The following is a 21,929-nucleotide window of genomic DNA, read 5'->3' as shown; positions in this document are numbered from 1 at the left end:
GGCAATGTGATATAGCGTAGTGCAGATGTAAAACCATGCCTGACACAGCCTCTAGTTACCGTATATCCTGCGGGAGTCTCTAAGGCGGATGTCTGGTTCTGCCGGCAGCTCACGTGGTAGAAGGTGAAGAGCAGGTGATGGTTTTCAGTCATATTTCCTGGAATTTTCATCTTAAATTCTTCGTAGAACTCTGGAGATCTGAGAGGGAAATGAGATGTCAGACAGGGGAGATATTCACAGATTGAATGGAGCGACTGACGAGATAGGAGCCTCGGTATGCCATAACAGGTGAACCGGTCTGTACTGTAAGGGGTGGCGTGATCTCTGTGCAATACTGGGCAGGGATGTGTGCAAGCATGAGATAAGTATGACAATACTCACTTATTATGATACACGACAGCTGTGCAGCTCTCACTGAAGAACTCACTGCAGTTCGATTTGCCGAATATCACCTGCATATACAAAGGCAGAGGAGGTTCACAGTTACACAGGTACTTCTACCGGTCCACAGGCCCAGTAACCGATCCTTTACTCCTCCATGTTCCGTGAGTGGTTAAATACCAGCAATCTCCCTATACTCTCACCGGCAAGGCTTGGTTGGGGTCCTCTCCGGCCATGAACTGAATCTTCACGGCTATGTTTCTCATTGACCCCTGGCGACTGCTGAAGTTAAGGCCCCGTGGATACACATACAGAAGGTTCCTGTGGAGAGACGGATAATGGAGCCACTTGTCAATACACGGCAACATTCGCTAAACTTTGGGGATCAGACTGGCATGAAGAATCCCCCAATGTCACCAGATTCTTTTCTCTTCTACCGTTATATACTTTGCAATGTAATCCTGCCACAGTGGTTACTCAGCCAGGATGCTGGCACTATTATTTATATATAGTGAAATATACAGCCAGAGGTCTCACAGCAAGAATGGTAAGGTATATGTTTAGGCAGAGATGACAGGACAGGAAGGTCAAATATGGACTTTGTATTTTAAACACTGCAATGTGTGGGGATCAGAAACCGAATTTACGGGGTTTTTAAAAATGCGGTTTATTGTAGGTCTGGCTGCATCAGGAATGATTCCCAGCCTTGGCAGCAGCAGCCCATCACCCACTCAAGCATGCAGTGGGAACATCTGCACCAGCCAATGGGAAGACAGCAGACAGCGTCCCCTCTGTATAACCTCAGGGCAAGGTCACCTGTGTTTACCTGGCAGTGTCATCCGACGGATGACTCTACTTATGTAATAGTCTGACCTGTGCATAAGAGAGACACGGAAAACGAAACAAAGACTAACAGAGAGCGACAACTGCAGTCATAAAAAGCATACAACACAAATTGGATAAAAATACATAAAAAAGAAAATAATGTTATTAAAAAAAAAATACTATACATGAAATGTATAACATCTGCAATAACATATACAGTTATATGAATAAGTCAGTCTCCGACTATTCTGCCCACTCCTCCCTTCTCTATCAGCACCTGTTGTAATTTTCAGTGCATCTTGCACAATCCAGCACCTCCTCACACCCACCCACCTCAGGTCCCTTTATCCGGGATGACTGCTCAGTCAGAAGTCCTCACTCTGTCACCGATCGATACCCTGAGCCATGCTTCTCCTCCTGCTTCTCCTGGCACTGCCCCTGTCCCAGGGAAACGAGCAGGAAAGGCTGGCACTGCAGGAGGAATTTGATGTGCTGGTGTATGGGACGTTGCAGCTAGGGCAGGCGCTCAGCGACACATACAGCTCCACCACTAACAAGCTGAAGAAGGCTGCAGGCAGGCAAGGGCTGCAGGAGCAGACTGTGGAGAGGCTGCAGGAGGAGGTCTCAAGGGCACGACAAGAGAGGAGGCGGCTCCGCAAGGAGGTCGAGAGGCTCCAGGTAAAAGGACTGGCACATATATAGGGGGAGATGTACTAAGGAGTGAAAACAGTGGAGAAGTGACACAGTGGGGAAGTTGCCCATGGCAACCAATCAGCATTGAAGTAACATTTATAATTTGCATACAGTAAAATTATACGGAGCATCTGATTGGTTGCCATGGGCAACTTCTCCACTCTTTTCACTGTTTAGTACAATTGCCCTTTAAAGCTCACAAAAAGGGTACACCCCCTGCTGCGGTACATAGACACTTAACGTATACTGGGGGTCATTCCGAGTTGATCGCTAGCTGAAAATGTTTGCTGAGCTGCGATTAAGTAAAAACCGGCACTTCTGTGTATGCGGCACGCGCGACGTACTTTCACAACAGCCAATGTATTTTTACACAAGGTCTAGCAAAGCTTTTCAGTCGCAATTGCCGCCGCAGAGTGATTGACAGGAAGGGGGCGTTTCTGGGTGTCAACTGACCGATTTCAGGGAGTGTTGGAAAAAACGCAGGCGTGGCAGGAAAAACGCAGGCGTGTTTGTGACGTCAAATCCGGAACTGAACAGTCTAAAGTGATCGCAAGCGCTGAGTAGGTTTGGAGCTACTCTAAAAATGCTCAATTTTTTTTTGTAGCCGCTCTGCGATCCTTTCGTTCGCACTTCTGCTAAGCTAAAATACACTCCCAGTGGGAGGCGGCTTAGCGTTTGCACGACTGCTAAAAACTGCTAGCGAGCGATCAACTCGGAATGACCCCCATTGGGACTAATTCTGAGTTGATCGCAGCAGCAAATTTGTTAGCAGTTGGGCAAAACCATGTGCACTGCAGGGGGGACAGATATAACATGTGCAGAGAGAGCTAGATTTGGGTGGGGTGTATTCAAACTGAAATCTAAATTGCAGTGTAAAAATAAAGCAGCCAGTATTTACCCTGCACAGAAACAAAATAACCCACCCAAATCTAACTCTCTCTGCAAATGTTATATTCCCCCCCCCCCCCCTGCAGTGCACATGGTTTTGCCCAATTGCTAACAAACTTGCTGCTGCTGCGATCAACTCAGAATTACCCCCATTATGTCACCATATTGTAAAAAGGATTAGAAGGTACTTGTGGAGTTTTACGGTCTGCGGAAAGTGACTGAACAGGGTCATAGGCATCAATAACATATAAACAATATAGGTAAAGTGTCAGTGGGTTACGGTACAGTGACCCCAAATGTCAGTGGGTTACGGTACAGTGACCCCAAATGTCAGTAGGTTACGGTACAGTGACCCCAAATGTCAGTGGGTTACGGTACGGGGACCCCAAATGTCAGTGGGTTACGGTACGGTGACCCCATATGTCAGTGGGTTACGGTACGGGGACCCCATATGTCAATGGGTTACGGTACGGGGACCCCATATGTCAATGGGTTACTGTACGGGGACCCCATATGTCAATGGGTTACGGTACGGGGACCCCATATGTCAGTGGGTTACGGTACGGGGACCCCATATGTCAGTGGGTTACGGTACGGGGACCCCATATGTCAGTGGGTAACGGTACGGGGACTCCGTATGTCAGTGGGTAACGGTACGGGGACTCCGTATGTCAGTGGGTTACTGTACGGGGACCCCATATGTCAGCGGGTTACGGTACAGGGACCCCATATGAAAGTTGGTTACGGTACGGGGACCCCATATGTCAGTGGGTTACGGTACGGGGACCCCATAGGTCAGTGGGTTACGGTACGGGGACCCCATATGTCAGTGGGTTACGGTACGGGGACCCAATATGTCAGTGGGTTACGGTACGAGGACCCCATATGTCAGTGGGCTAACGTTACGGGGACCCCATTTGTCAGTGGGTTACAGTAAACTATCCAAAATGTCAGGGTGGATCCGAAAAGTCACGGTGATATTGCACTGGGACCCCAAATGTCTGGGTGCTATTGCACGGGGACCCCAAATGTCTGGGTGCTATTGCACGGGGACCCCAAATGTCTGGTTGCTATTGCACGGGTACCCCAAATGTCTGGGTGCTATTGCACGGGGACCCCCAATGTCTGGGTGCTATTGCACGGGGACCCCAAATGTCTGGGTGCTATTGCACGGGTACCCCAAATGTCTGGGTGCTATTGCACGGGGACCCCAAATGTCTGGGTGCTATTGCACGGGGACCCCAAATGTCTGGTTGCTATTGCACGGGTACCCCAAATGTCTGGGTGCTATTGCACGGGGACCCCAAATGTCTGGGTGCTATTGCACGGGGACCCCAAATGTCTGGGTGCTATTGCACGGGTACCCCAAATGTCTGGGTGCTATTGCACGGGGACCCCAAATGTCTGGGTGCTATGGAGAAAACAAATAAAGTTCATAATATAGATCACATATAAGACAATTTGTAGAGGTGCCACGATAAGTAATGGAAAATAATATTACACATAGCGGAAGCAGGGGATGGGTGTGTAATATATATTAGTCTTCTAATTGTGTCTGGGATTTGCCTTCCTCAGTCTGTCTCGGGTAATTAGAACATATAATGTTCTGCTGGTCTCTCCTTCCGGGCAGAGAGAAGAATATGACCGGAGGACAGTCTCGCAGAAGCTAGAGGGGGATCTGCAGGACATGCGGAGGGGGCACGTGGAGCTACTGAGAAGAGTCCATGACCTGGAGAGAGGGGTGCAACTACAGGAGAGAACTATCCCCGATCTGCAGGTAGGAAATGTCCCTGATTTTTATCTACCCATTCAGGCCAGACTTATCCAGGCAGTGTATGAGGGGGGCAGAGAGGCATGGGGAGATCAATGATCAGTTCAGGGAGAGTCTGATTATACTGATAAAGAAGGTCATATACCTGTGTATGGGGGATCTGATGATTCATGTGCAGTAAGTGGAGTAGATGGAAAAATGACAGGTTTTATGCATAAGCAACACCAGGTAAAGCTCAAAGTATGCAAGGCCGGGTGGTCAGTAGGTGGCACTCCACTAAACAAGACCACACTCACTATGGAGCTGATTCTGAATCAGATGCCAACTTTATGCAAATCAGCGACAAAGCCTTTCCCTGGTGTACATCCCTGTGTCCGAATGTGCAAGGGCTGAGACACACTGTCAGCGTCCGTAGACGCTAACATACCATTGGTCGCACCATAGAAACTTGCACCAGACAATGGCAGCAGTGCAGTTTCTCCATCTGCTAGCGACACTCCCATAACACGTCCATAAGACGGACTATATCCGTGCGTCTGCTAAGCCACCTCCCTCTCAGCGCAGGAATGCCCACTACATCTGCGCTCAGTCAGTACGCGAGCAACGCTCGTGCGCTCAGTCAGTATGGAAATGACCATGTCGCCCATATAATGGAGACTGGGCAGGTCTCCTGGTGACCACCCCAGTCTCCTTTGCTGCTGTGGTAGCCCTCACTGTGAATGATGAAGATGGGACAGAGCTTGTATAGATATTAAGATCTAGATCTATCTGTATCTAGATAATATCGATATCAATAAATTGTTTGCCCTACATTTTCCAGATCCTTTTTTTCCACTTGACTTTGAGATTTTAGGGGCAGAAATGGAAACCAGCTCTGATACAGAGGTTTCTTTACCAAACAGTCTGATGGTGGCCCCAGGGTACATACTGTATATCCTTATTACACAGGGAGATTTTATAAATGTTATGTTATTATATATATATACATATATATATATATATATATATACACACACACACACACACACACACACACACAGGTTGAGTATCCCATATCCAAATATTCCGAAATCCGAAATTTTTTGAGTGAGAGTGATATAGTGAAACCTTTGTTTTCTGATGAATACACAAAGTTATTAAAAATATTGTAATAAATGACCTTCAGGCTGTGTGTATAAGGTATATATGAAACATAAATGGATTATGTGCTTAGACTTAAGTCCAATCGCCATGATATCTCATTATGATATGCAATTATTCCAAAATATGGAAAAATCCGATATCCAAAATATTTCTGGTCCCAAGCATTTTGGATAAGGGATACTCAACCTGTATATATGTATATATATATCCAATTGTAAAGAAGGCACTCACCAGACTGATATTGAAATGCAAAAAGACGTTTATCGAATCTCACATAAGCGACTTAATCATGGTTGGTCGACGTTTCGGTCCCAAGCCGGACCTTTTTCCAGACCAGTGTGTACAATCGTCAGAATCACAGAACCAAATGACCCTCAGTGTGGAACTCTAAATACCCCACCAGAGCCCGCCCATCAGTGCAATCACCAATCATGGTCATTTAAATTAGATATGGTTACATGCTCATTCCACACACATGGATCACATCATTGTGCATATCTGCACATCACTCACAAAAGTGTCACATATGTATAATATATGAATACTGTATAAATACTATCACACCGCTCACCTCTTACCAGCAAAGAACACAGCTGCGGGTGGAGCGCACGCCGTCGGTGACCCGCATAGGACTTCCGCCCTCATTCAGTCAAAGATAGTAACTTCCGGCCCCGTGGTTCAACACTGAATACTCAGTGGAACGCACGTCGCGGGTGAACCGCAAGGTGCTTCCGCCTCCAAAGATAATGTCATTAAGGGGAGTCAAGACAAATACCGGAGCGTAGCTCAAAAGAGCTAAAACGTAACAAAAACTGGCATCATTGATAAATATAAGTCAAAATGAAAATAACATGAGCATGATGACGTGTGTGGTTGTATATTAGTGGCATGAACCCTGAAAAATTTTTTTTCAAGTAGGGCAGCTTAGGTAGGTATAAGGAGCTCCACACCGGACAAGTACTGCATAATAGAAACCCGATATTCCACAAACATACATATAAAGACGGTATCTATAGAGACTTACTATAGAAAACTTAACAAATAACATAATTAAAACCTAATGCTCAGACTGAAGCGCTGGAACGCCATGTTGGACACCCAAAAATGCAAATTATGCAAAAAGTGCAAAAAGTGCAAAAAAGTGCAAAAAAGGGGGGCTGTATCCACAATATATAATGTTTAAAGAAAAACACTTAGATGGTTCTGTTCATTCAGCCCTCTTGGAGATACTGTTCCCAAATAGTGTATCCAATAAGCCTCTCTTTTTAGTAATAATACACCTCTGTCGCCCCCCCGTAGGGGTGGTGGAATCCAATCAATGATCATATGCCGCAATGTCACTACTTGGTGTTTCATCTGCATAAAATGAAGTGCCACTGGTTTATCAGTCTTGCCACTGGTGAGTGCCAACTGTATTGAGGATCTATGTTGGTTGATCCGTTCGCGGTAAGTCCTGATGGTTTTCCCCACGTACATTTTTCCACAGGGGCATGTGAGATAGTAGACGACATGATCCATCAGACATGTTAAATGGTGTCGTAGCTCAATTTTGGTGCCATACAGTGGGTGATTAAAGAACCGTCCAGTTATCATAGCTCTGCAGGTCATGCATTTTAGGCACTTGAAGCATCCTGGGTTTATATTCAACCAGGTAGTGCCAGATGTCATCGATGGTCGCATGGTTGGTCTCATCAGCATGTCCTTCAAGTTGGCACCTCTTTGCACGCTTAATAGAGGAGGTCGACTGCCGACTTTTTTGAATTTGGGATCAGTGCTGATCATAGACCAGTTTTTCTTTATTGTTCTCTCCACAGTGTGTAGGCCAGTATTGCAACTGGTCTTGAATATAATACGATCACGGTTCTTGATTTTGCTGTTAGACTTGTTCATATGTAGTCTCCGTGCTTTAACCAGACATCTATCCACCACTGTGGCTGTGTACCCACGTTCAATAAAGCGCTGTCTGCATTCACGTAGTTGTATGTCGGCATTGGTGCCATTGGAGTTGTTTCTTAATACCCTAAGGAATTGAGAGACGGGTAAATTCGACTTTAGCCTATCTGGATGATGGCTAGAGGCCCATAGTAGGGTGTTCCGGTCTGTGGACTTACGGTATAGGGTGTATTCCAAGACAGATGGTAAAGACGGATCCTTGTAAATAGTAACGTCCAAAAAATTGATACTGGACTCACTCAATGTGGCCGTTAATTTAATTGGACTATTGAGAGCATTCAGGGTGTCCACCATGGCATAAAACAATTCGGCGGAGCCCCGCCAGACAATAAAGAGATCATCGATATATCTCTTATAGCATACAATATGCTCGGCATAATTGCACAAAATATTTTCATGTTCATACTTTGCCATGTACAGATTGGCGAACCCCGGGGCCAAATTCGAGCCCATAGCGGTGCCCGCCAACTGCACATAGTAATCATCCTGGTATTGGAAGTAGTTATCAGTAAGTACTAGTTTAATCAGACTCAAAATGAATTCAATAGGAGGACCCTCGTAAGGACCCTTAATCAGTGCTTCCCTTACGGCAGCAATCCCCTCCTCATGGGGAATAACAGTGTACAATGATGTTACGTCAAGAGTAGCTAGCAAACAAGAGGTTACATCATCAGTAATGAGAGCCAACACTCCCAAGAGATCGCTGGTATCACGAATATAGCTGTCCATCACCCTCACACATGGTTGAAGGAAATGGTCAACAAATCGTGCCAGTGGTTGTAACAGGGATCCTTGTGCCGATATTATAGGTCTCCCTGGGGGTCTTGTCAGGGATTTATGCACCTTGGGCAGGGTATAGATGATGGGACAGATGGGGTGAGACACCGATAGGTAATCATAGACATCATCATTGATCCATGCATATTGTAGTGCCTGAACCAGTAGGTCATCAACCTCCTTTTTGAATCGGGGAGTCGGATTGTGGGCGATCTTAGCATAGGTGTTAATGTCAGATAATTGTGTTTTAATTTCAGAATCATAGTCAGTGAAGTCCTGAAGGACTACCGCTCCTCCCTTATCTGCATTCCTAATTACCAAATTAGTGTTTTGTTTCAAGTGTCTTAATGCTTGCCATTCAGACTTAGATAAATTAGAGTAGCCTCCGCTGCACCTGTTGTGTTGTAGTACCTCGCTGTCAATTACCTGTAAAAAGGTTTTTAAACTGGCGTTGTTGGAAACCGGGTCAAATTTACTGGTGTTTCTAAACATCGCAAGCGGCCTTATTTCAGGCTGCGGCTGGTTATTGATAAATTTATTATCAAAGAATTCCCTGAGACGTAATTGGCGTCCCATCCTGTATCTTTCAATGGACCAATTAAATGACTTGAAGTTACAGGTCGGGACAAAAGAAAGCCCCTTGCTCAATAGTGAGGTTTCAGCCTCAGATAGTATATGCGAGGATAAATTAAATATTAAGTTCGGGAACCTCTCCCTCCTCGTCCCCGTGTTTTTGATCCTCCCCCTCCGCGGGTGGGGTCGCCTGTGGCGACTTTGGCTCTCCGAGCTCTGGTGCCTGGTCCTAAAAAAGAGGATGAAGCCCCCGTCCCGGATGGTGGTATGCTATCAGTAAATTCAGAGTCAGAATATATACACACACACACACACACACACACACACACACACACACACACAATAACAGCCCCTCCCCTATATATGACCTTTGTTATTTAACTCCAGAATCGAGTTGGACAGCATCACCTAATCCTACAAGTGCTGGTCCAGGAATCGATGCGGCAAGAGAAGCAGATGGCGAAGCAGAGGGTACAACTACTACAGATCCTGAAGCGGGTAAGGTTCCCAGACCCTGCATGGCGGCTACATGCATTAATGTCAGATGAGCATGGCACATACAACGCACGTCTAATCCCATGTATTCCTTTCCGCTTTCTCTCCAGGCTTCTGATCTAGAATCGAGGTGACCATTTCCCATGGCTGACTGCTATACTGCAGGGACACGTTCTCCTCACACAGGACAAACACGGACCCAATGTGCTTCCTGACGTACAACATGAAGGGAGCGGTACAAGTAAACGACGTACCTTTGGATAATAGAGCCGGGCGGCCATCACTTGAATGTAGATGCCGCCAATCAAAGATACAGACTACTAATGAACATACGACCTTGTGCTAAACGCAGCAAGAGACTTTACATCTCTACTATCAACTCCCCCATGCACTATGTATATATGAACGTCTATTTATATAGAAACATACACTGTACACAGTATCTTACTGTGGCAGTCTTTTTGTACTACTAGAATACTACGGAACCTGCATCCTTCCCCCTTACTGTACCACGGGTTCAAGGACGTAACTGGTTTAATAAAAATGAAAAAGAATAAATTAAGCTGGTGGAAGCAAGATTCACAGTTCTAGGTTTTAAATCGGAGTTCGTACAGGATGGTGAGGATAGCATCATATTTCATGTAAAATGTTTCTATACATTGCTGTATGCTATTAAGGAGTTGACCAAGCAGTGAAAAAAGGGAAGAAGTGGACCAGTGGAGATGTTGCCAACCAATCAGCTTCTACCTATCATTTTACAATCTTGATAAATGCTACCTCAAAGCTGATTGGTTGCCATGGGGAACTTTACCACTGGTCCACTTCCTCCGCTCTTTTCACGGCTTAATGCATCAACCCCTAAGTCTATTACCCAGAATCGTTGGGAGGGACTCTGGGTCGGACGTTTTCATATATTTTTGGAGTGCTAGGTTTTAAATATACAGAAAGACGTCCATACTTCCCTATATTGTCATCCCATCTCTCGTGTTTTAGGGAAAACAACTCACCAATCTCTTTTCTCTGCAAGTTGAGCTGAGGCAATAAGCGCACACATATTCCGCAGAGTTTTACATATTATTTGGCCATTCACGTTAGTCCATGCCCCAGTGGAGCTTACAATCTATTCCTTACCCTATGGTAGGAATGTACGCCAGGGGAAAGACTTTGCAGCAATATTAGCATAAAGACGCAGACACATCTGTGAGAAAGCTGCAGCCAACTTAACATATACACGAAACAGTTTGATACTGAAGCTGCGAACACTGGGGCAGATAATATTAAGCCTCGAGAAGTGATAAAGCAGTGATAGGTGGAAGGTGATAAACGCACCAGCCAATCAGCTCCTGTCAATTTACATATTGGAGCTGATTGGCTGGTACATTATCACTTCTCCAGGCTTAATACTGCTGAAGGCGGGGGTGCACAAATACGTCCGATGCCTTGAACAATAGTACAGACGTGATTCTCAGATTTGCAAATATAAATTACTTGGCATAATATCATTTTATACCATATGACAGAATGAATCCTAGTTACAGTAACTGCCCAACAAAGAGCCCGTCATCTTCAGGGAAAAGTAAATCTAGTCATAGTGCGTTATGGAGTGTGCGTAGAGGCTGTATAAACAGAGAGGCCATGCAGAGCCGTATGGGGAACACAGGTCCAATCTCTGCTGTGTATATTCAGCATCGCTGCAGAGTAAATGTTTAAAGTTACCAATATATGTTTATGTAGAACAGGAATGTCATTCCATTGAGGCCACAAATCTTCCTCTGCCAGCAGCATTACACCCACCCAAGGGGCTGAGAGCTTACCGCTGCTACTTACAAAAGTAGCCGTCATTAGAGGTCACACAGCGAGTGGCTTTGTCCAGGTAGCAGAATGAAGAGGTTATATCACTCACACAGTAATGTGCATAGAGGTCTATTTACTAAGCCTTGGATGGAGATAAAGTCAGGCAGATGTATTAACCTGGAGAAGGCATAAGGAAGTGACAAGGTGATAAAGGCACCAGCCAATCAGATCCTAACTGTTAATTTACATATTGGCGCTGATTGGCTGCTGCCTTTATCACCTTGCACATATCACTGGTTTATCACTTCCTTATGCATTCTCCAGGTTAATACATCTGCCCCAAAGTACCAGCCAATCGGCTCCTAACTGTCATTTTTCAAACTCAGCCTGTGGTATAGCAGTTACGAGCCGATTGGCTGGTACTTTATCTCCAGTAACTTTATCTCCATACAAGGCTTAGTAAATAGACTCCATAGTAACACAGCCCCAGAGATGAGAGGAACTTCTGACCTGTAAGATGTGTAAGGAGAAAAGACGTCCCGCGGGGGGAACTCCAGGATTTCTTTGGTGGGACGTACGCGCGGGTCAGGGTACGGCTTTACATGACGCAACTCAGGAGACAGACAAAACTGGGGGGCTTCAGGAGCCGGCGAGACGTCAATTTTCAGTTGAGCTGATGAGGAACAAGAAGAGAGTATTTTGTCATCCATAACCTATGGTAACTGTTGTCATAGCGACACTTATTTTGTGGTTGAAGAAAAAGAACAAAAATGACAGAACAGACCGGACTAATATATGAACCGTGGGCCTCCGCTACCAAAATCTTCATGTGCAGAGAAATCACGGAGAATACGGAACGCAGCCTGTGATTTGGGTACAGCGGTGGTAACGCTCTTCTGCTGCGGTCACTGGCGAGAGTTATGGCAATGAGAGGACCAAAGCAACACGTGGCTTATTAGTTATGATGAGTGTCCCAGAATGCAATTCTTTAGCTGGCAGGGCATACGGAGACTTGTAGTACAAAATCACCTTTGGAAACTGTAACATTTATCTCAACCTCCTACAATACCCCTGCCTACATCTTTTTATTTAAAATAAAAGATTTTTCCATCTGCCTGTACCTTAATGGGTGCTGGGTGGACTACTGAGAAGCGTCTGTGCTAAACTATGGTATTTTAGGGTGCGCACTGATTGGGTTTCAGTGTATCTGCAAGTCTAAACACTGTACCGGTTACCGGCCGAAGTCTTCGGAGGACAGAGGACGGTCTCTTCATATCAGCCAAGAACTTGTAGAGATCTTCATCGCTCAGGCGGTCTCCTTCCTGTGAAAGACATCATGACACTTTATAGCCACTGTGAGCGACCCCTTTATTCTGAACATCACCTTCAATGGCGCATTAAAGAGAAAACAATATTCACTCTTATCACCGTTTTCCCAGAGTCTACTTGTTATTTAATTGGCCACAGGGTACTGACCTGTTTGAAGAAGTTCGTGACAGTGAGAGTCGCTGGCCGGAATGAGTTAAAACCACACACTTCATCCCCGACGCTCAACCTCTCGAAGGCTTTCCTCTTCCTCTCATTCCATGTGCCCTTCTTGTCTGTGCCGGGGACAGGGAGATACGTACAGTCACATTATGGGTCACAAGAAATATACTACTAGACAGACCTATGCTCTAGCCACCAGTCTCTGCAGTTAGAAGTCAGAACGGATTATAAACCTTTGTCTATAGTATATAAATCAATGTGTAGACCATTTTATACATCTGTCTTCTCCATCAACTAAAATGACTTCCCTCCACCCGAACTCCTTCGTCCTTTGAACATCTTCCACCTCTACTAGCTTGCCCTGAGTTTGTCTTCCCACAATTCCTTCACCCCTCTTCAGATGTCTCCCCCAATCTCTGTTACCACTGTCAGAGTCCGAGTCCCGGTCAGCTGTCCCCATGCTGTTGACAATGTTCATCAGATGAATGGCTGTCCAGGCAAAGGGCATGCGGTAACGGCCTAGACGCGAGCAGAACTGTTCCGCCTGGGCCCTCAGTTTGTCTACCTTCTCCTTGTTCTGGTGAAGGGACGGAAGAGAGAGAGAGAGAGAGAGATTAAGTACAAGTACGGCTTCTGGCTCTCACATTTATTTCCTTCTGAAACCAGAATGTGCTCCCTAAACCCATAGGCAATAAGAGATAGGAACGGTCATAAGCATGGCATCTACGGACTCTAGAGAAGCCAGGAGTATGACGTATAAAGGGGTTCAGTATGGTTTGTTAACGGTCATAACGTTGACAGCCATTGTATATAGAAACCATTATGTCAACTGGTACAACATGATGACACACAAAAATGATGATAAATGTAGAATGTCGACAACCATAGTCAACTTACAAGATGTCGACATCATCAAAATGTGGACAGCCAACAGGCACATAATGCCGACACCCAAAGTTTATATTGTTGGCATGTAGACTGTTGACATTTTATGTCAACATTTTTACATGTTGCGACCTTTTGGCTGTCAACATTGTGTTTATCGAATTGAGGACTACAACCCTCTTTCTCTTTCCTATTTCATGTGGTTTTCGTGTTCTCTCTTCTCATGGTGTCTTTCATCTCGGTAGGACTGGCATTTTCCATGGTCTGCCTATTGAAATGTCAAATCTCAGGTTCAGCTGCAATAACTTCACTCTCTCAGCCTCTGTCTGACTTGCGGGTCACAGCGCACTACTGCTCTTATCTCGTCTCTTACCTTGATGCCGTCACTCTCCTTCAGGACCATGTAGGGCTCACAGCACTCCCCGATGTCTCCTTGCTGTAGGACCTTCTCCAGCTGAAAGACAATGCACAGCAGCTTTACATATGTAATGCCGACAGCGGGGAGTGTACAGCACATGCTTGTACCCATCACATGTATGACATGCATGTATAGCGAGAGTGGCAGTGACGCTTTGTAATGGGCAAAACGTCCGTGTTTAATGAACTTTCCAGACAAAGCGTCAGTCTCACACACACTCACACAACTGTGATACGGACACAGCTTCCACAGGCAGACACCAGCGTAAAGCACCTTGATGACGAGATAGATGTCAGGAGATGGGTATGTGATGGAGAAGATGGCAGATCTTGCCAGCGTGGATGGTGCTGGGTGTCCACCTTGTGCCCGCAGCATGTTTTTAACAGAGTCCGAGTTCAGGTCAAAATGGAAGCCTTCTGATATCTGTAGGGTAAGCAGACAGGGGTATCCACATTAAGGCTGCAGTGGCTTGATGTAGAGGAATCAGGGGGATATTTAATAAGACATAATTATCTCATAAAATCTGGAAAATGTGATTTTTATGTTTTCTGGGGAGGGAGATAAATATCCCCTCACCGGTGGCAGTTGCGGCGCAGTGCACAATTCAAATAGGGGAGCCACACCAACTGCCACCCCAAACACTGCCAGACATTGCTGTTCGGGACTCACTGGCAGTTGGTGTGGCTTCCCTGTATGAATTTTGAACTGTGCTGCAACTGCCACTGGTGAGGAGATATTTATCTCCATCTCCATGAAACATAAATATCACATTTTCCAGCTTTAAGATAATTATGTTTTATTAAATATCCCCCACAGGCTGCTGGGCCTGCTCCCTGTACCACACGCACGGTTACTGAAACACAACAGCTAAAATAAGGCAGATAAAACCAGGGAGGGGATTCTTGTAACACAGATATACAAGACAATTTCCCAAACACCGACCAGCATCTCCGTAGAGTTCTAAAATGTTTGTAAAATCTAGGGATAGATAGGGGCTGATTCGGAGTCTGCGCAAGTGGCAATGCGACACATTTGCCCACTGCAACAAAGAATGTTTTTTGTTACAATACAAAACAAAGCGCCCACTTCACATAGCGCCAGATACTATAATCCTGTGTCATACTCAGTAACGCACCTTTTTCTTCTCTTTAGCATCATAAAGAGCCATAACACAAAATATTGGTTCAATCTCTATTTCAAACCTGAAAGAGAAAATAGGGACATATTATACTGACTTACCTGCACACAACAGCCGCACATTGGCTGACATAGAGATCACCAGGCGGGCACAGAAGGGCAGCAGTAAGGCACAGTGCCACACTTGAAAGCATAAACCAAAGCGACTAATGGGTTAGACACAACACTGATGGGTATGGATAACACTGACAGCTATGAGGACACACAGGGTAGGGATAACACTGACGGCTATGAGGACACACAGGGTAGGGATAACACTGACGGCTATGAGGACACACAGGGTAGGGATAACACTGACGGCTATGAGGACACACAGGGTAGGGATAACACTGACAGCTATGAGGATACACAGGGTAGGGATAACACTGACGGCTATGAGGACACACAGGGTCCGGCTATGAGGATACACAGGGTCGGGATAACACTGACGGCTATGAGGATACACAGGGTAGGGATAACACTGACGGCTATGAGGACACACTGGGTATGGATAACACTGACAGCTATGAGGACACACAGGGTAGGGATAACACTGACGGCTATGAGGACACACAGGGTAGGGATAACACTGACGGCTATGAGGACACACAGGGTAGGGATAACACTGACGGCTATGAGGATACACAGGGTCGGGATAACACTGACGGCTATGAAGATACACAGGGTCGGGATAACACTGACAGCTATGAGGATACACAGGGTAGGGATAACACTGACGGCTATGAGGACACACAGGGTAGGGATAACACTGACGGCTATGAGGATACACAGGGTAGGGATAACACTGACGGCTATGAGGATACACAGGGTAGGGATAACACTGACGGCTATGAGGACACACAGGGTAGGGATAACACTGACGGCTATGAGGACACACAGGGTAGGGATAACACTGACGGCTATGAGGACACACAGGGTAGGGATAACACTGACGGCTATGAGGATACACAGGGTAGGGATAACACTGACGGCTATGAGGATACACAGGGTAGGGATAACACTGACGGCTATGAGGACACACAGGGTAGGGATAACACTGACGGCTATGAGGATACACAGGGTAGGGATAACACTGACGGCTATGAGGACACACAGGGTAGGGATAACACTGACGGCTATGAGGACACACAGGGTAGGGATAACACTGACGGCTATGAGGATACACAGGGTAGGGATAACACTGACGGCTATGAGGACACACAGGGTAGGGAGAACACTGACAGCTATGAGGACACACAGGGTAGGGATAACACTGACGGCTATGAGGACACACAGGGTAGGGATAACACTGACGGCTATGAGGACACACAGGGTAGGGATAACACTGACGGCTATGAGGATACACAGGGTCGGGATAACACTGACGGCTATGAGGATACACAGGGTAGGGATAACACTGACGGCTATGAGGATACACAGGGTCGGGATAACACTGACGGCTATGAGGATACACAGGGTAGGGAGAACACTGACAGCTATGAGGACACACAGGGTAGGGATAACACTGACGGCTATGAGGATACACAGGGTCGGGATAACACTGACGGCTATGAGGACACACAGGGTAGGGATAACACTGACGGCTATGAGGACACACAGGGTAGGGATAACACTGACGGCTATGAGGATACACAGGGTAGGGATAACACTGACGGCTATGAGGATACACAGGGTAGGGATAACACTGACGGCTATGAGGACACACAGGGTAGGGATAACACTGACGGCTATGAGGACACACAGGGTCGGGATAACACTGACGGCTATGAGGATACACAGGGTAGGGATAACACTGACGGCTATGAGGACACACAGGGTCGGGATAACACTGACGGCTATGAGGACACACAGGGTAGGGATAACACTGACAGCTATGAGGATACACAGGGTAGGGATAACACTGACGGCTATGAGGACACACAGGGTCGGGAGAACACTGACGGCTATGAGGATACACAGGGTAGGGATAACACTGACGGCTATGAGGATACACAGGGTCGGGATAACACTGACGGCTATGAGGATACACAGGGTAGGGATAACACTGACAGCTATGAGGACACACAGGGTAGGGATAACCCTGACGGCTATGAGGATACACAGGGTCGGGATAACACTGACGGCTATGAGGACACACAGGGTAGGGATAACACTGACAGACACACAGACCAATGCTCACTTCAGCGATATGCATTTCACCAAGATCCTCTGACCAAAGTGTTCCTTGGGCACCTCCGGAACAGTGGATCGTTCCACAGCCTCATCCTAACGGACACAGAATACGATGAGAAGAGAACAGGAGGGAAGAGGAGGTTAAAATAGATGATTAGGAGAACAGGCAACAGGATGAGAAGGGAGGGGTACAGGACACGTTTGAAGAGAAAGCAGAGAGAGCGAGTATATAGAGGAGAATAAAGGATGCAAAATAAAAGAAATAGTGAATGTCAACAAATGTGCAGAAAGTATATCTTATTATAACTAATAATAATAATAATAATAATAATAATAATAATAATAATAAATACTATTAAACAAACAAGTCTATAATGAGATAGTACAGGGGGGGAAAAAAAGACTAAATGATTTCCTATAATAAGATGTTACAGGGGTAATAAGACACTCAGGAACTGGGATACTGTAATAAGATATTACAGGGGGAATAAGACACTCAGGAGCTGGGTTACTGTAATAAGATGTTACAGGGGTAATAAGACACTCAGGAGCTGGGTTACTGTAATAAGATGTTACAGGGGTAATAAGACACTCAGGAGCTGGGTTACTGTAATAAGATGTTACAGGGGTAATAAGACACTCAGGAGCTGGGTTACTGTAATAAGATGTTACAGGGGTAATAAGGCACTCAGGAGCTGGGTACTGTAATAAGATGTTACAGGGGTAATAAGACACTCAGGAGCTGGGTTACTGTAATAAGATGTTACAGGGGTAATAAGGCACTCAGGAGCTGGGTACTGTAATAAGATGTTACAGGAGTAATAAGACACTCAGGAGCTGGGTTACTGTAATAAGATGTTACAGGAGTAATAAGACACTCAGGAGCTGGGTTACTGTAATAAGATGTTACAGGAGTAATAAGACACTCAGGAGCTGGGTTACTGTAATAAGATGTTATAGGTGTTATAAGACACCCAGGAGCTGGGTTACTGTAATAAGATGTTACAGGGGTAATAAGACACTCAGGAGCTGGGTTACTGTAATGAGATGTTACAGGGGTAATAAGACACTCAGGAGCTGGGTTACTGTAATAAGATATTACAGGGGTAATAAGAGACTCAGGAGCTGGGTTACTGTAATAAGATGTTACAGGGGTAATAAGACACTCAGGAGCTGGGTTACTGTAATAAGATGTTACAGGGGTAATAAGACACTCAGGAGCTGGGTTACTGTAATAAGATGTTACAGGAGTAATAAGACACTCAGGAGCTGGGTTACTGTAATAAGATGTTACAGGGGTAATAAGAGACTCAGGAGCTGGGTTACAGTAATAAGATGTTACAGGGGTAATAAGATACTCAGGAGCTGGGTTACTGTAATAAGATGTTACAGGGGTAATAAGACACTCAGGAGCTGGGTTACAGTAATAAGATGTTACTGGGGTAATAAGACACTCAGGAGCTGGGTTACTGTAATAAGATGTTACAGGGGTAATAAGACACTCAGGAGCTGGGTTACTGTAATAAGATGTTACAGGGGTAATAAGACACTCAGGAGCTGGGTTACTGTAATAAGATGTTACAGGGGTAATAAGGCACTCAGGAGCTGGGTACTGTAATAAGATGTTACAGGGGTAATAAGACACTCAGGAGCTGGGTTACTGTAATAAGATGTTACAGGGGTAATAAGGCACTCAGGAGCTGGGTACTGTAATAAGATGTTACAGGGGTAATAAGACACTCAGGAGCTGGGTTACAGTAATAAGATGTTACAGGGGTAATAAGACACTCAGGAGCTGGGTTACTGTAATAAGATGTTACAGGGGTAATAAGACACTCAGGAGCTGGGTTACTGTAATAAGATGTTACAGGGGTAATAAGACACTCAGGAGCTGGGTTACTGTAATAAGATGTTACAGGGGTAATAAGACACTCAGGAGCTGGGTTACTGTAATAAGATACTCAGGAGCTGGGTTACTGTAATAAGATGTTACAGGGGTAATAAGACACTCAGGAGCTGGGTTACTGTAATAAGATGTTGCAGGAGTAATAAGACACTCAGGAGCTGGGTTACTGTAATAAGATGTTACAGGGGTAATAAGACACTCAGGAGCTAGGTTACTGTAATAATTTGCTGGGGGTAACAGGACACTCAGGAGCTGGGTTACTGTAAGATATCAGTATACTCTCACCTCATCGGGGGCAGGGTAGAGGGCCAAAATGTGGGGATGACGGTTCTCCTTACGCTGATCCGCACTGACTCGGTCTGTCTCTTCAGTAGATCTCTCAAGCAGTCCCGGGAGTAAGGGATCTGGGGCAGAGTTCTTCAGGTCAAATATACTAGAGGCCCAACTTCCCCGAGGGGTCTCTTCAATTGAAGTAGACGCACGTTTCTTCTCCTCCTGTGGAGGTCAGGTAAAGAGGTAAGTGCTGCACATTAGCAACAAGAAAGCCCCACTAAGGCTCGGCACATGATCACCAAACTTAAATGTTGTCTGTTGACTTCTCTTGAGCTTCAACTATGTCAAGTAATTCCGCCCCAGCTACACCCCACTACACCCCGATCTCTGCGTCACTGATCATCAAGCACTGGTAAACATAGCACTCAGGTTTTATTTAGATGGTAATCAATTTGTAAAGCAAAACACCCAAGGAATAATCCTATACAAACACAAGTGGACAAATGTGCCCAAACATAATTGGACGGGTCTGCACTTCAGAGCAGACCGTCTATAAACAGCAAGATCATAAATCAGCAACCAGACATGATTACATCAAATTATATGGTGATATCAGGGCATAACTGGTGAACAGTTAGGGAGGCATTGTAAGTATAAAATTAGGAATGGGCAATAACTAATGAAGAGGGGACCTCACGGTGCCAGGTGATCAAGATACGACGTAGGTGAAGTCATTCCAGGTAATAGGCAGTGTATAAAACTTGGATGAAACCCAGTAAGGAAAGCGTGGTACAGTAACATCGCCGGGTATGGTAGCTAGACTAGATCAAAACCAGTAGATAAATTCTGTAGAAGATCATTCATTGTAGCTTGCAATACACCTTCACCGGCTGTGGTCTGTCGGTGTTTATCAGTCCCTAGAGTATTTTTTATCTGTTCCTTCAAATCTGCCATTAATCAAGGCTGGTGGATGACACAAGATACTGTCAGCAGCTTCTTTACTTATCACTTCATAGGAAGATCAGCAATGGTAAATATAGCTAAATCATCCACTGAAGTAATAAATAGAGAAGCCACTGACAAAGTTGTGCGTCATCCAGCAGCCTAGATTTATGCCAGATTTGACGGTCTAGCTATATTTTCCCATTGCTGGTCTTCCGGCATGTCTTCAATGCAGCATTGCCAGTAGAAGACTAGGTCAGGGAAAAACAGACATAAGGTCCTTTCTCCTCCGGACACTCTCGCATATACACTCAATTCTCAGTGAATACGTTTTTTTCGGCAAGGATACAGGTCACAAAGTGGGCCATTTCCAGATCATTATAACAGCCCAGTCTCTGATACCTGTAGTTTGGTCATGAGAGAGAACCTTTTCCTATGTGTAGAAACTCAATGAGGCATCAGACCACCCCTATGCCATATGAGGTAGGTGGCCTCAGACACTCCAGGCAGGGAACCCGACTCGTGAAGGATGATTAATTTACACCGAAGCTATACAAGGTAACCAGTGATTTATCAAGTATGTCTCTGATCTTGCGGAGCCTGTACTAAGAGACAGCGAGTGGAGCAATCACTGTATTCTCAATATCTACCCGGCACAGGTATACTGCATTGGAGAATGACGGATCGCAGGAGGCCAATAAGGAGACTCCGGGCCTGATTCAGAAGATAACTCTCATCATCTCCCGCATTGATTATTGTAATAGTCTCCTGACCGGTCTTCTCAAACATAAGCTCTCACCACTATAATCCATTTTAAATGCTGCTGCGAGACTAATCTTCCTCGCTAGACGTTCATCGTCTGCAGATCCGCTCTGTCAGTCCCTCCATTGGTTACCGGTAATCTACCGTATTAAATATAAAATACTTTTACTTACATACAAGGCTATTAATCAAACTGCACCAACATACATCTCTTCACTCATCTCAAGGTCTCTCCCTACCCGACCTCTCCGCTCTGCACAAGATCTGCGTCTCTCATCCACACGCATTACTTGTTCACACTCAAAATACAGGACTTTATCCAGGCTTTACCCACTCTGTGGAATGCCCTCTCACGCACAATAAGACTTGCCTCTAGTCTCCAAACCTTTAAATGTTCCCTGAAAACTCACCTCTTTAGACAAGCCTATCAAATTCCAGACCAACCCACATAACCTTCAGTGCTTCCCTCTCTAATGACATCCTCTCTGTACAGTATACATAACATCACATATTTTGTCTCTTTACTCTTACACCCTCCTGACACTTGGCCAACATTGCTGGGTATCATCATACAACCCATTAAGAACCTAGCA

The 21,929-nt window shown here is 45.4% G+C and overlaps 1 protein-coding gene across 7 annotated transcripts in view; it reads right to left on the bottom strand.

Moving 5' to 3' along the window:
• Nucleotides 1-21,929, bottom strand: part of DOCK6 (dedicator of cytokinesis 6) — a 164,264-nt gene that overhangs the window by 85,112 nt on the left and 57,223 nt on the right. For all 7 annotated transcript variants that reach the window (XM_063931275.1, XM_063931274.1, XM_063931276.1 and 4 more), the window contains exons 6-17: nucleotides 19,645-19,854; nucleotides 17,461-17,546; nucleotides 15,220-15,286; nucleotides 14,358-14,507; nucleotides 14,040-14,120; nucleotides 13,205-13,358; nucleotides 12,770-12,894; nucleotides 12,522-12,615; nucleotides 11,804-11,966; nucleotides 585-702; nucleotides 382-452; nucleotides 60-198 (exon numbers count right to left, since the gene is read on the bottom strand). In XM_063931275.1, coding sequence (XP_063787345.1) covers nucleotides 60-198; nucleotides 382-452; nucleotides 585-702; nucleotides 11,804-11,966; nucleotides 12,522-12,615; nucleotides 12,770-12,894; nucleotides 13,205-13,358; nucleotides 14,040-14,120; nucleotides 14,358-14,507; nucleotides 15,220-15,286; nucleotides 17,461-17,546; nucleotides 19,645-19,854 — 1,458 coding nt within the window. The remainder of the gene's footprint in view (nucleotides 1-59; nucleotides 199-381; nucleotides 453-584; nucleotides 703-11,803; nucleotides 11,967-12,521; nucleotides 12,616-12,769; nucleotides 12,895-13,204; nucleotides 13,359-14,039; nucleotides 14,121-14,357; nucleotides 14,508-15,219; nucleotides 15,287-17,460; nucleotides 17,547-19,644; nucleotides 19,855-21,929) is intronic.

This window comes from Pseudophryne corroboree, chromosome 6, assembly GCF_028390025.1.
Source record: "Pseudophryne corroboree isolate aPseCor3 chromosome 6, aPseCor3.hap2, whole genome shotgun sequence".
NCBI lineage: Eukaryota > Metazoa > Chordata > Amphibia > Anura > Myobatrachidae > Pseudophryne > Pseudophryne corroboree.
This window is presented reverse-complemented; position numbering and strand designations above follow the sequence as displayed.